Raw genomic sequence first — 15433 nt, forward strand, 5'->3', positions numbered from 1 at the left:
CAGTGGCTTTGGGTACTTTCAGGAGGTAACTACAAATGTAGCCCAAAACAGCATGAGGAGTCCATGGCCCAGGGAGTTGGGGAAAGACAGGGAAGAAGAGGGAATGTGGCCTCGGTGCCGAGAAGCAGAGGAGTCAACACACCCGTGCCGGCCCACGCCCTTCGTTCCTGGTCTTTTCCTGGGCAGAGGTGGCCCGGACCAGCTGCAGACCACAGAGAGGTTTGGGAGGGCTTATGACATCTGAGAGCTCCACTCAGACGGTACAAGCAGTGCCATAGTTTCACTGTCAGTAGCAATAAATGAGCAGTGAGGAAGCCCAGCCTCGACCCCCAGAAGAGGGCAGGGGCCGGGACCAGGGTCATTGACCAGGCGATCTGGCCTCTGGCATACCGCACTTACCCCAATCTGGGCTATGTGTGCTCAGACCGTATGATGGGTGGCTTCTACCCACAGGCCCTTCTTTGTATTACGGAGAGGCCGCAGAGATCACAGGCCCTCCAGGTCATACTGAGCAAGGGCCTCGTTGGCCCACATGACTGGAGGGTGAGCACACAACAGCCCTCGCCCCCTGGCACTGCTGGAACAGGACGACTGTATCATCTGAAAGGATTTTTTTTGTTTTCCTTACTGTGTTGACATAGGTTTGAGACAGACTTTGGGGACGTGCATGAAACACAGGCAGAGTCCCTGAAGAGGCCCAGATCTCCTCTCCACTGGGCCTAAGAGAGCAGCCCCTGAGTGTGGTGAGAGGGCAGCAGGGGGCTTTCTCTGTGGCCTGTCCGGGAGTGTGGATCACAGGACTTCTGCCGGCCCCACCGCTTTGCCTTCCTGTGAATCGGAAAGGGGTGCCTGCCGAGGACGGCAGGCCCAGGGCCAGCTTCCTGCTGGCATGTGAAGCAGCTGGATTTTAAGGAAGAATACGGATGAACACAGGGGCAGGGCGAAATAAATTGCCTGGCTCCTAGCTGCAAGTGTAGGATTTTTATCTGTTCCAAATTCTTTTCTCTCGTGCCTTTCTCTGGCCTGCAAGAGGGATTGGTGTCCATGCACCTATTCCAAGACACCAGGTGATAACGAAGGAGAAGGAGCTCCACATCCCCTTTCCCCTAGCATAGGACATCCCTGCCGCAACCTGACAGCATTTATTGGCCCCCGTGGCCACAGCCCAGTTCTGAGAACTCTGAAGTGACTGAGCTTGTCCGAGCTCCAGATTCCCTTAAACCCAACAGCAGTGGCCTTTCCCCAAAGGTTTCCCTGTTCTCCTAGAAGGACCTGAGACCTGCCCACACTGGCAAGTGACTTGTAGCTTGAGGCTTTCTCAGCCCTGTGCTCAGATGTTCCCTCAGGCGACTGAGTCCTAACTGGGACACCTACCCCCTGGCTTGGAGGACTTAGCAGACAGGGTCTGGGGTCCTGTCCTGTCCTCTTAGCTCTTCCTCTGGCTGTCTCGTGTCTGCTTTTGCTCTTCACCCCTTCCTTGCTGAGGGATGGTGGCCAGGAGTGGTGGATGTGTAGGAGACCAGAGGGAGGCATACACAGCTGCTGCCTGTGTTCATGCCTGGATAAATAGAGGAATCCATCCTCGCTCCAGTTATATTCAGTACAGGCAAAGCCAAGTGCGAAACAGCCCCTTCTGCTCGTGACGTCTGGGAGCCTCTGAGTCATCAGTGCTGGCTGCACTGACCAAAAGCCAGTTTCTGCCCCTCCGGGCTCCTATGAGCAGACCTGCTCTGACAGGGGCATCTGTGGGAACATCCCTGTCACCTTAGAGAGGTTCTCGAAACAGGCCTTCTCCCAATTTGTTCAGCGCCACTGGATTTCCCCAAAGACGGTTTTCTGTCCCAGGAACTTTCCTTCTCCAAGTTGACTGCCAGTAATCTGGAGAAGCTAAGACCTCTTACCTTTCATCGTCTGCTCACTGAATGCCTCCCGTGTGCCAGTAACAAGACATTAATAAGTGCCCATTATGATACTGTAATTAGTAGTGGTATGTGGGGAAAGCATTACTAAGTAAATAATGTAATAGTTTGAGTGAAATCCCATCAGTGCAGAATCTTCATGGGCTGGGTAGGAGTTCACAGGTGCAGTAATAGAAGGAGCGTTCTAGCCACGGGGAGGAGTGTGTACAGAGGCCTGAAACGATGCATCGTGTGTGTGGAGCTGGCGTTGGTTTGGCATGACCAGAGCAAAGTAATGAGGGCCAAAATGGTGGAAGGTGAGACCAGTAAGAACCCAGTGGTAAGAAGCTTATACTCTGCTGTGCTGAGGAATTTGGACTTCAGCAGAGAGCAGGGAAGGGTCTCAACGGCAGCAGAAGGGATCAGGTTTGGATTTTGTGGTTAAGTAACCCAAACGCACAGTAACTGTGTGCTTACTATCTACCAAACTCTTCCTGAGTATTTAACTGGAATCAGTTTATTTATTCTTTAGTAAAAATCATTGAAGTAGGCGCCATTATTATGCCCATCTGACCACTTAGGATCCCACAGCTAGTAAGTAGTTGAGCAAGGCTTGACTCCAGGTGGTCTGGCTCCCCAGCCTGTCTCTGACCATCGTGCTGCACTGCCTGTGATAAGCCTCACTGCAGCATTGTGGAGGGGCCATTAGGGACACTGGTGGCAGGGATACCAGTGAAGGGGACTGTCCCCCAAAGGTAGGACCTGAACTCAAGGAGTGGCAGTGAGGATAAAGAAGAGAGGAAGAATTCAAGCGACATTTATGAAGTAGAATTAGTGTGATCTGGAGATTGAGTGTGAATATATAAGGGAGCCAAGGATGACTCCCGAGCTTCTCGTGCTGCTGACTGGGATAAGAAATGCAGGTGGAGGCACAGGTTTTATAGTGACGATAGTAGATTCAGAATTAGACTCGTTACATTTGAAATTTGTCAGATTGGAGTTGAATTCTGAAGAGAGGTCCGGACTGGAAATAAAAGTCATGGTGTCCTATAACTCTGAGAGCAGTGAAAAATGGGGGCTGTACAGCTTAAAGTGGCCCCCTGGTAAATATCCGTATTCAAGGGGCATGTTGTTGGGAAAGAATTCACGACTGAAACTAAGAGCAGGGAGAAGAAGCCACGATTGAGGATCACAGAGGCCTAAAAAAAAAAAAAAAAAAAAAAAAAAAAGTTTAAAGTGGAAGAGGGCTTCTTAGCTTGGTTAGATCATTCAAAAGGTCAAAATCGATGACATGTGAGAAGGAATTGTTAAAATTACAGTTGAGAGGTCTTGAGTGACTTAGAAGTCGCAGTTCCATTGCAGTATTGATAGCAGTGAACCATCGCAATGGATGGGGAAGAAAAAGAGTTGAGGAAACATTCTGGGTAAGGAGAAATAGGTCGACCGGGTGGGATAGGAGGTCAAGGCAAGGTTTTCTCGGATGGGCAAGATATTCATAGGAAGAGAGGTGGATGGGAGAGGGGATTGGAATGGTGACAGTATGTGAGAGGTGACTGGTAGGTGACCGAGGAAGCCAAAGAGGGTGTGATCTAGAGTTAGGTTTCTTTTTCTCTGGGGTGGGAAGGAAAGAAGTAATTATGAATGACAACATAGGAGCTTTTTGAAAGCAAGATGCGGGTCCCCATAGAAACCCACAGCGGTTCAGGTAAAGAAGCCGGAGAGCTGGAGTCAGCAAAGCAGAGTGCGCCTGTCCAGAGTGGGCCTCGGGATCAGGGGGACACACAGGTCCTCACAAAGGGGGAAGTGGCATTTTAACTCGACCTGATTGAACAATATTCGATTACTTTCAGACCAGGTCAGACATTTGATAGCCACATGTAGTTATTCCGTGTCATACATACACTGATATGCCCTGACAAGAGGCCAGCCTTCCTCTCGCCGCTAGCTCGGTCCCCACAGGGCTCGGGTACAGCCTGAGGTACTCTGGCTGGGCTTTGGAAAACGTCAGCGTGGCTGCCTCCGTGGCCCACGCCAAGGTTTGGGATGAAGAACTGCGTGGGGGCACCTGATGAACGGCAGTCTTGTCTTCGCTGCTCTTCTGGGCTGGCGCTGCTCTTCTCCACGTCAGCCAAGGAGGATGAGAGGAGCTGGGCCATTCGGTGTGCCCCACGGTCTGAAGGAGTTCCAAAGCTTGGCTCGGTCTCAGGAAACCTGTGGGAAAGGGTGCCACCAGGGGTGCCCTGGACAGGGGTGCAGAATGAGGGCTTCCTGATTCAGGGTCATTCCTGCACGAATCTCAGAGAAGAGAGAGTTAAATCTCCTTCCAGCCTTTAGCCCCGGGTTTTCCTGAGAAGATGAACAATCTACTTTCCTCATTGTCTGCACCAAAGGAACAGATTGCGTCAGTTTATAAACTGTGTTACCGCCTGCAAAGGCCTGGAGTCAGCAGGTTTGCATTTCCCGGCAGACTCCGACGATGCTGATCGCTTTGGCTGCCGCCTCTCTGCCTCAGGCAGGACCAGGAGCTGCCCCGCCCCCGCCCCCACCCCTCCTCATCCCACCCCTCATCCCTGAGGTATTCTGGGAGAGGAAGAAGCCCTGAACTTCTAGCTGAGCCATCTTGTTCTGTGCTCAGGCCTCCCATCAATTTCCAGGAGCTTCTTGACCCCTCCGGCCACCGTGCCGACTCGGGCCTGATTTCCAGGCATTCCTAGGGCTTTGGCTTGGGCCAGCACATGGATGTCCGAGGGAGGTTTTCTGCAGAACAGTTGGCACTGTGGGTTGGACTTGAAAGAGTCATCCGATCTGGAGGTGCCGCGGGGTTAGGAGCAGGGGCGCTGATGGGGACCAGAGCGCTGCTTCTCCAGCACAGGGGAGATTTGTACTGCTGCCTGCCTCTCCTCTGCCCACTCCCTGCCGGCAGCTGCCGGTAATGAGACCCGGGAGGCATTTCATGGGCACTGCCTCTCCAGCTCCCAGAGCGTTACATTATTAATTGCAGGGTGGTAATGTTCGTCGTCTCTGAGAGACGTTGCTGTGTCTGCGCGTGCCTGTGAGTGGCGGGCACACGTTGGCTGTGTTAAGCTGCTACTATATTAAGGTGAGGTGTCTCTTCAAGTTCACAGCTCTAGCTGTGGCAGCACGTTACAGCCTTCATGCAGCATCAGTGATGGTGGAAAACCAGCTCTGCGGCGATGCGGCTACCTCTGTGTAACAGGCAAGGAGTCTCCGGTGCAGTCTGGTCGCTCTGGATCTCTGCTCACATTCTGGCAGAAAAGTGGTGGGAGGCGTGGGTTCGGAAGAGGCTGGAGCGCCCTTTGTGCCTCTCTGCAAGTTTTCCTGCGGGGCCCGAGGGTTCGCAGGGGGCTTCTCTGCTTGCCCTTCTGTCTCCTCAGCCCCCAGTCGTACTGGTACACCACCAGTGCCACCACCCAGCCCCGACTGTCCCCTCAGCTAGCTCACAGCCGAGAGCACCCTAAAACCTTGGTTCTGCTCTCATTTGTGTGTGAGGAGACTGAGCCTGGAGGGGACGTGACCCGTGCCCCCTCCCCCCCCCCCCCCCCCCCCCCCCACCCAGATCACCCAGATCACAGTTCCAGTCGGTCCGGTGCCTTTTCTTTGTTCCTCGGTGCCTTGTCATCCGATCTTCCTTCCTGCCGTGTTCCTAGTTTCAGGCTTTTTCCCATACTTGTTGCTGGTGGCTTTGGGGGTGTTGAAAGCAGGCCTGTGGCCAGACAGCATGTGGGAAGGATAGAGGCTTCTGCCTGTCATTAAGGCCCCTGATGTCACCTCCCCAGAGGCAGCCCTGAGCAGTCTGCTCTCTGCCTTCTAGAGGAACTCGCAGCCTGTATAACCTCCATCGCCGTCCCCTGTGCGGGAAGTCTTCATTTCCAAGGACCCCAGGGCAGGGGTGTCCTGTGCCGCTGCTCTTGTCTACCTGGCTCCACCTGTCCTGCCGGAGGCGGCCCACCTCCCCTGGAGGAGAGAGCATCCCCTCGCTATTTTCCAGGCATTCCGCAGCCTCCCAACCGAAGAGGCTGGCTAAAGAACAGTCCTCTCCCGTGCTCAGGCACTGTGCCTGGAGGCGGGGCTGGCACACTTGGGGAGATCGTACCTTTTCTCCATCCTCTTGACACACAAAAAAGGAAGGTGGGTACATAAGTATGGGATCTCCCTGCCCTCCCCCATTGCCAGTCACCTCTGTGCTGTACCTCCTTTGGCTGCCCTGAGTCACCAGTGGAGCGTGCAGCCCCCTGCTGTGTCTCCTCCTCTGCTCAACACTTCAGAGTTGCTTTGCCCCAGGCGCCCCTAGCTGCCTTGTTCAAGTTTGCCTTTCAGTGGAGGCAGCCTCCAGTGCCTTCTCCCTCCCCTGGCCCAAACCTCACCAAGACCCAAAGGAGGCTGCAGGAGGACCTGTGTCTTTTCAGCCTTGCCCCAGACTTGGAACCACTAGTCATCCAATATGGTTCCTGGAGCAGGAGAGGTAGGACAGCTACATGAACCCCCAGGGCAGTCAGAATTTCCTCTGTGGTCTTATGGTGAGCTCTGAAGTGACCAATCTCTCTCTCTCTCTCTCTCTCTCTCTCTCTCTCTCTCTCTCTCTCCCTCCCTCCCTCCCTCCCTCCCTCCCTCCCCCCCTCCCCCCCCCCCATACACATATACTTTACATAAGGTTTCACAATCTGAAGGCTTAGTGGCTGGGAAGGAACAGGACAAGTTGAGAAAGAGGAGTAGTATCCATAAGACCCTCAGCCCCTGCGTGGCTTTCACTTCCCTTCCTGTGACCCCGTGCACCGTTCTAACCCTGCACTGCACCCCAGGCCCAGAATGTGCCACACTGCCTGGAGAGAAAGATGACTCAGACCCCACTGCCTGCCTGATGGAGTAGTTCCTAAGAAGCGGGACAGAATCCAAACAAGGGAAAGGAGAGGCAGTGTGGAAGAGGGGAGCAGGACAGGGACCGAGTATATCTCTGGAGGCCAAGGCACTCCAGCCACCAAGGAGAGAACTATAGGCAATGAAACAAATTCATGGCCACCACAGCTTCTCTCCTCACTTGTTCTCAGCCACGGAGAGCAAGCCAGAGCCGCTCCAGTTCTCCCCTTTCCTCCTTTCCCTTCTCCCCTTCCTCACGCACCCGCAGCTGGGAAGGGTGAGACCACAGCCCGGCTGGGTGGGCACTGAGGTGTGTGTGCTGCCTGGGCACGGGAGCTCTTCCTCAGTAATTAGGAGACATGCAAATTAACAGCCTGTGCCGTTTGTATTAATTTGGTAAATAAGCCAGAACAATTTCATTAGTGGCACATTAATGTGCTTGGGAGCAGGAGAACGTGTCCCACTGTGAGGCAGCGGGCCCGCCGGCTGCCCCAGCCCACGGACAGGCCGAGTCCAGTGTGTCCAGCTGCTCTCCCGCTGGGTGCGGCTGGTCGGGCCGTGTCCCCTCCCCTTGGCCCTGTGGCAGAGAGAGACGCCCCCCCCCCCCCTCGACTGAGCAGAACAGCACCTGGTTATTCAGCTGGGTGTGAGGACAATCACACATTAGCTCTTCCCATCAGCCCACACTTGCCTTCCCTCCACTCTGTATTTTGCATGAGGCCCCCTGGGTGTAAGAAACCCAAACCTTCTAGATGGAGGGAAAGCTAAGGGGATGGAGCTCAGCCCGAGCAGGGCTGCTGCTGGCCCGTATTAGCTGAAGGGAAGAGGAAGCAGTTTTATGGTACTTCTTGAATACATAGGACCCGCTTCTCTTTTTACGGACAAGAAAACTGGCTAGGAGAGGAGAGTTTGTGGGACTTCCCAAAAATCCCCAGCCAGAGCTAGGATTGGAGGCCAAGTCTGTCTGACTCCATGATCCATGCTCTTCCTGCCGTCTCATTGCCCGGTCAGTACACCCAGCTCTGGGGAAGACGCAGGGTGGAGAAAAAGCTTTGGTCCCCCTTGGAGCAAACAACCTAGTTGAAGAATAAAGATATTTGGAAATAAAATAACTGGCCCTACTATGAAGTAAAAAGTTGACGCTGCTGCTGCTGCTGATGATGAAGCACTTATGTGTCCAGTAATCTTCTACATGCTTAGTGTATGTATTAGCTCATTTAATCATAACAAATCCTTCGAGATAGGGAATATTGCAATGCCAGTTTTACAGTAAACAAGGACACAGGGGCGCCTGGGTGGCTCAGTCGGTTAAGCGGCCGACTTCGGCTCAGGTCATGATCTCGCGGTCCGTGAGTTCGAGCCCCGCGTCGGGCTCTGGGCTGACAGCTCAGAGCCTGGAGCCTGTTTCAGATTCTGTGTCTCCCTCTCTCTGACCCTCCCCCGTTCATGCTCTGTCTCTCTCTGTCTCAAAAATAACAAAATGAATAAATAAATAAGTAAACGTTAAAAAAAAAACAAGGACACAGAAGGTTAAGTGACTTGCCAAAGGTCACGTAGGTGGGAGGTGGATTTGAACTGAGGCAGTCTAGCTCCACAGGCTGCCCTCTTGACCTCTGTGCTGTACACTGCCCTCTAAATGCCAAAGGGTGGGTGAGCCTATAGGTGTCCACAGAGTGGTTCGCTTGGGGATGGGTTTGGGAAGCCTTCACAGGAAGGCGGTACTGAAGCTGGAAGAGCTCAGCTCACAGGGCCTAGTTCGGACCAAAGATCCGCACCCGCTCTGTCTGCCTCAAGAGCACGGGGCAAGAGATGCTGGCCAGACCAGCCGGGGTGCCCAGTGAGGCAGCAGCACGGTGTCCTTCGGCGCCTGAGGAGCAGGTCCGACCTCAGGCGTCTCGGCCGCCCTCTTCCTCGTTCTCGCCCAGCTGCTTCCTCAGCGGGATGCCATGGCCCCCCTCATGATCTCTCAGGAGGCCTCCTCCCCTCAGCTCTGTTTTCCTAGGCCTTAGCTTCAACATGAGCATTGAAGAGGGGAATGAAGAGAAGAGCCTCCATCTGTTCCCTGCTGACACCGCCTGTGTCCATGTGGACACGTACTCTGTGGTACCCTAAAGGCCGGATCAGCTCACGTGTGTCCACACCGAATGCCCACGCACAAATGAAACACTCCGGCAGCCCACGGTCATCACCCAAGTCTTGAACTCCGGATGTCACATGCCATTGTAGGAGGCCTCCCAGGGGAAGCTGTTGAGTCCAAATCTCTCCCTGAAACACTCCACAAGATGCTGAAGAGACAAGTAGCAATATTGTATAGCACTTTCCGGTTTACACAACACTTGATTATAATAGCCAGAAAGAAACCGGAAGGGGTTTCCTGTGTATTTGACATGAGTGAGCCTCCCCTAACTCCTGTCTTCAGTTTGAAACAAACTTGTAGGGAATAGCTCTCCGTATACCTCTAGATAGTCAATCCTCATTCTGTGTGATTCCGTTTTTGCAAATTCACTTGCTAAAATTTACTTGTAACCCAAAATCAGTGCTCGTGGGACTTTTTTTTTTAATTTTTTAATGTTTTATTTATTTTTGAGAGAGAAACAGAGCGCAAGTGGGGGAGGGGCAGAGAAAGAGGGAGACAGAATCCGAAGCAGGCTCCAGGCTCCGAGCTGTCGGCACAGAGCCCGACGCGGGGCTTGAACTCACGAACTGTGAGATCGTGACCTGAGCCAAAGTCGGATGCTCAACCGACTGAGCCACCCGGGTGCCCCATGGGACTTTTTTGATCATTTGTGGATGTGCACTGTAGTGAAAATTTCAAGTCTGCTGGTGAGCACATCTCCCACCTGAGGCTGAAAAAGGTGCTGCACAGCCTTCTTATTCACCTGTCACACCACACACAAGTGGTCCTGCATTTTTCCTTGTTGTGTGTGTGCTTTCTCTTGGTGATTTTGTAGTTTAAAATGGCCTCCAAGCAGAGTGCTGAAGTGCTGTCTAGTGTTCCTAAGTGCAAGAAGACTGTGATATGCCTTAAGGAGAAGATACATGTGTTAGATAAGCTTTATTCAGGCATGAGTGATAGTGCTGTTGGCTGTGGTTTCAATGTTAATGAATCATCAGTATATATTAAATAAGGTGTCTTTAAACAGAAACATGCACAGAAGAAGGTTATGTATTGGTAAGTTGATAAAAATGTGATGAGAGTCCTGCAGGAATCTAATCCTGTGTTTCCCCTGGGAGCAATGGTTCAGGATTCACTAATTCAGTGTTCATGGTGCCTTTATAGAACGTAAGTACCACAAACACTGAGAATCGGCTGTATCTGTATATCTCCATATGTATGTGTGGTTTATATGTACTTTTTAACTAAGAGAAAGTATCAAAAACCTGAGTCTTGAAAGTTGATCAGAAAAATAGAGCATATACAGACATTGGTCTATGAAATGTTATAGTCAGGCTACAAATTCCTGGCAATCGATCTGAGAGAAACATGATGAACAGTGAACACTTATACCAACCTAGGACCACCATGCTTAACCCTGTGCTTGCTCCCCGTGGAACTCTCCCAGAACTAGAGAAGGGTTAAGACTCTGGTCTTCCGATTGAATTCTTTGTGCCCAGAAGGATAGGTACAGCACAGGGCTTGGCTAGAGAGGTCACAAGTCAAGATACTTGGGAGTAGCCCCATCCCTCCACTGAGCCCAACCCACCTGCCCCTGAATGCCTTTGATGGAGAAATTACCTTGGTTGCAGCAGCCATAATGAAAGGGGAAGCAGAGACCCACAGGCTACAGTTTTATCTCCCTCTGTAACCCAAGATGGATTCGGTGAGAGGACAGTGCCCAAGGCTAGAGATTTCTTTCCTCTGTGCCTGGCTGGGCCCAGGGACTTGTCAAGCCCAAGTCAGCATATTGATTGCAGGCAGGGAGAGGCTGGTAAGTGTGAAGTCAGCCAACAGGGTTGGTAGTGTTGACCCCAGGAGTGGCTCCCAGTCACTGTGTCTGTTGCTAGTGTGAGCCCTTGAGAGGCCATCGTCTGGTTTGCAGCGTCAGAGGTGAGGTGTGAATTTGGGGTTTGCTATGTGGAGTGACGTCTAAGTGCGGGCACCTTATAGGATGAGAAGGATTGTACCTGCCTGGGTATTTCATCAACCCGTCTCTGGGGTTCTTGCCTCCATTCTAGCAATCAGGTGCCAAGAGGAATTATGCCAGGGAGCATCAAGCTTCTTGTCACCACCACATTGGCCCACCACAGGCTTCTCAGAACTGGAAAGAGGCCGTGTGCTCAAGCAGGGCAGCTGTCCTCAGTTTTAGGAAAACGACACTTGGCTACTAACATGGTAAAAGACCAGAGGTCCAGGAATAGGGGACCTACCTACCCACCTACAGAGTCAGCTTGGAATGGATCTATATAGTATCTTTTTTTTTTTTTTTTCCTAGCTCTAATAAACTCTTCATATCTGCTTCTGGGCCAGGCCCCAACCTCAGGCATCGTTGAACTTGCATTTCCACTTGAAGGGTTGACCGTCAGCCTTAAGTAGGAAGAGGGTGTTCAAGAAAAGGGAAAAGCCAGGGTCCTGCCTTCCTGGTCCTACCTCTTCTTCTCCCCATTGCCTTCTGTCTGCATGCCCAAGTCACCTCTGTCTACTTACAGGGTGCCATGTCCCCCACATCTCTCCCTGCTCTCTTCCCTCTCCTTCCCTCCGCTCTCCTCTCTAACCCTCTGCCCTGGGCTGCTGCTGCTGGCTCCGGCCCAGGCTTCAAAGAATTCCCAGGTATTTAGACATTCATTTTATTGCTTAATCGAGCTTGAAGCTGTTTAAATTAATACAAGTTTTCATATTTGGCAGCAAAGACTTTTACAAGCCCCTTTTAGCAGAGAAAGGAGGAGGTTGGGAGAGAGAGAATCAAAGAAGAAATTCACCCTGGGCCATTGCCTTCATGAGGTGGAAGCAGATCAGCTACCACAAGGGCCAAGGCATCAAGGCCACCCTCTTGGAGGAGCAGAGTCAGTACTGGGGCTCGGGGTCTTGGGGAGGCCCTCGGTGGAGGAGGCTCAGATGCCCCCGAGCCCTGCAGGGATCCCTGAGGGTTCTGAGGTCCCGCCACAGCATAAGGCCCCAAAGACTGGCCTGATGGTAGTGACTACACCCTTCTAGTCGCTCCCTGTCAGGAGCAGCCCCCTGCTGTGGTCACCCCACAGATGCCCTCGTGTGTTAGTAAACTTCCTGTTCGCATCCTTCTGCCCACCTGCCCCCTTCCCTCCTCTCCTCGCCTGGCTCTCATCCAGCCATTTTCATCACCTCTGTTAAGCATGAATTCCTTCAGCCGTACACCCCTCTCCCCAGGGATTGTCTTGCTTCCCCAGGGCCTGCCTGTCTTCCTAGAAGAGCCGGGGGTGGGTGGGCGCTGAAGAAGAGTGGGATGTTCCCGGAGCTATGTCTGCTGCTTGTCTCGCTCCCGATCCCCAGGCTGCACTCACACGCACACGGCTAACGCAGACTCCCTTGCTTAAGCTAAGGGGAGCCGAGTTTACCCTAGGAGCTGTCTGCCAAAAGATCTGAGAAGGAGGGAGTTTTGAAGTTGCTTGGTCAGTGACGTATCTGTAAGGATGATTCTGGGGTGTGAGAGGCTAGAACGCGTAGGTCCCACTCACAACTGAAGCGAAGGGTTCTAAGAGGGTCGGCAGTGCGGGAGCTCCAGTCAGCTCTTGCTCTTGTGCCTAATGCGCTCCTGTCCTGTGGTGTGAACGCCCTGGCAGCTGGCCAGGGCCTCCCCCTGCAGGCTGACACCCCCTTTCTCTGTTCCCCAGGTAGAGGTGGAGGTGGAGAGCATGGACAAGGCCGGCAACTTCATCGGCTGGCTGCACATCGATGGCGCCAACCTGTCCGTCTTGCTGGTGGAGCACTCACTCTCCAAGGTCCACTTCACCGCTGAGCGCAGCTCCTACTACAAATCCCTGCTGTCTGCTGAGGAGGCCGCCAAGCAGAAGAAAGAAAAGGTACGGGTGTGGAATCGGGCCTGGCCGGGGAGGAGGTGGGCGCCACCCCAGAGCTCAGACTTCCCGCCTTCCCGCCCCTCCCAACACCACTGCCTCCACACAACAGACAGAGCGGTTATCCCCCCCCCCCCCCGAGGGACCCCGCTTGGTGTTGGTCTCAGACCCCACGTCAGGAGCCACACGTGACCGAGGGAGAGGCTGCCAGCTTAGGCTTCCTCAGCCACAGGCCTCCTCTGGTGGATCTGGTGGAGAACGCTGTCCGGAAGGTGACCTTGGAGCCATGAGAGGAGTGCCTGGGAGAGCCCCTTGTGAGCAGGAGACTGGGGAGTCCTCCCTTCGCCAGCCCCGACCCTTCTTTGCTGCCCTCGGAGCAGCTGGGCGACCCGCAGCCCACTTCTGAATTTCCTTCGCATCGCCCTGCAGGGAAGCCCATTTTGGAAGCTACCCCAGGAGATGCATAAAGCTGTTAGGACAGCAGATTTATAGCCCATCAGTCTCTGCAGACACTGCATTGAAGAGACAAGGGGGGTGGGTCGGAAAGCAGCTTTTGGAAACAAATGGACGATTAAGGAACCCAGTGGCTTGGTGGTGGGAGCTGGGCTTGGCACCCCCCGACTCAGCCTGTCGCCACTGACTTATAGTCCAGCCCTGATAATGGGGATAAATCAGCCGGCCACCAATTTGTCAGGGCTTCTCTGAGCTTGAGGAGGATTTCATGGGACAGCCGTGCTGAGCCATAAATTTGTTCCAGGAATAAACGTTTCCTTCCCCATGGGGCAGCCATCTGGCTTGCAACTCGCCTCCCAAAGTCAAGGCCCAGACACCTGCCAAAAGGAGTAGGGGGCATCAGGGCCCAGAGGCTCCTCATTCTCTTCCAACCCAGAGCAGCCACCTCCTCACTGGGTCCTTCCCAGCTGTCTTCCTTCAGGCACTGGCCCAGGGACTCCCGCCTAGATCTCTCTGTCTTTTCTTCCCGTCCCCTGGGGATTGGGACAGGTGACCAACCCTAATGAGAGTGGAAGAACTGTAGGGAGTGGTGACCCACAAATCTTGGGACAGGTGAGAGGGACTGTCCATGTCTTGGAGGAATAGGCCACCATGAGGCCTCTGAGGACACTTCCACCCTTCCTTGTCCCAATTCTGCTCACAGTAAACCCCGTCTTCCTAGAGTGATGGGGAAGCAGGCAACCTTAGCCCCTACTGCAAAGGAGCTTCCTCTTGGCTTTCCTGTTAGTGAGAGCTGAACTTAAGACTGCCAGCCCCGTGTCCTGTGCCTACTGAAGGGAAAGGCTGAGACGTGGTGCTGGGGCCTTGTGTGCAAAGGGCTGAACCTTCACCGAAGAATTAGCAGCAGGGGGTCAGCGTGGCAAGCGCCGTCCTCTACAGCCCAGATTCTGAAAGCGTCTCTGCCCCCAGGCCCTGCTCCCTTAGTCACTCAGCACACGAGCCTCTTCGGGTCTGAGTGACCCTCTGTTCTCTGAGATTAGAGACCCCAAAGGGACCCAAGAGAAGACAGAGGGGAATCTGGCCTGAGGTGGAGGAATGGGTGCCTTGCTGGGTGTTGTACTGGGCACCACTATTTCCTACGCAGTGGATTTGTCTGAAAGAGCCCAGGTCATCATTTCACTCTTGCCACATGATGATGTTGAGGAGTAATTACCAGTGATTAATTACTTCCACAGGCTGCGTGGTTTTGTTCCAGTCCAATTAAAATGCAGTGCGCTACTCAGTGCAAGGGCCTGCCTGCCTGCTGGGTCCCTGTCCCGCACATCCCATCCTCTTCGGCGGTCGTGGCAGAACCTAGTATGCCTTGCCGCTTCCGGTGGGGTTGGTTCCCAGGAGCGGTGTGTGTGTGTGTGTGTGTGTGTGTGTGTGTGTGTGTGTGTGGGGAGCACTGCAGCCCCCTCAGAGTTGGCTGGACTCGGATGAGAGAATTTGGTAGTCGCTGCATATCTGAGGTATTCCCAGGATGGAGGCAAGGATCTCCAACCTTGCCTCACTTGTGACCCCATGAGGGCTGCCTTAGCTGTCCGGAGACAGGCACATGTGGCTAAGGGATCATGGTGGTACCTGTGAGCTAACCAAGGAAAGGTGATGCTGAGAGATTTTGTGAGACTAAGAGCATGCAGAAGTCTTTGGGGAATGTGATTATGTGCGTGCACGTTTGTTAGCGGGTCTGAGGGAACCTGGCAATGCTAGCTTCCCTTCCATGAGAATTTAGCTGCCTCCCTGCTGGGCCTGATTCCTCCCTGTGCCCTGCAGACTTCTTTCCTCATGAAGATGCTGGTTGGGCCCTCCTCTTCCTCTACAGGAAGCTAATGCCAGGTTACCCCCTCCTCCTCCAGGAATCCTGGGTGGGTCTGTGGACCAAAGAGGGAAACACAGATGGCAGGCACCAGAACTGCCCTCCCTCCCCGGCCCCCCCTCTTCTGCCCCAGCAGAGCCCTGGACAGGGCTGGGTTGGCCATTGATCGCCTTTTATTGAGCTTGTCTTCCCCACTGAGATCTTGAAGGCCTCCACAACCCTGGCCCCGAGCCAGCCCCACCCTTGGAGCCTATTGAGCGGAGATATTAAATAGGATTTAGAAAGGAAGGCCTCCAGCCAGTGGAGCCTCAGTTCACATCCCCTGTCTCCTGCCAGAAAGAGGATCTGGGACTCCCTGGGG

At 53.6% G+C, this 15433-nt stretch overlaps 1 protein-coding gene across 2 annotated transcripts in view; it reads left to right on the top strand.

Moving 5' to 3' along the window:
- SND1 (staphylococcal nuclease and tudor domain containing 1) overlaps positions 1-15433 on the top strand; it is a 422256-nt gene that overhangs the window by 393366 nt on the left and 13457 nt on the right. For both annotated transcript variants that reach the window (XM_011280535.4, XM_023250533.2), the window contains one exon: positions 12579-12767. In XM_011280535.4, the coding sequence (XP_011278837.1) occupies positions 12579-12767 (189 nt within the window). The remainder of the gene's footprint in view (positions 1-12578; positions 12768-15433) is intronic.

Source organism: Felis catus, chromosome A2 (genome assembly GCF_018350175.1).
Source record: "Felis catus isolate Fca126 chromosome A2, F.catus_Fca126_mat1.0, whole genome shotgun sequence".
Lineage (NCBI taxonomy): Eukaryota > Metazoa > Chordata > Mammalia > Carnivora > Felidae > Felis > Felis catus.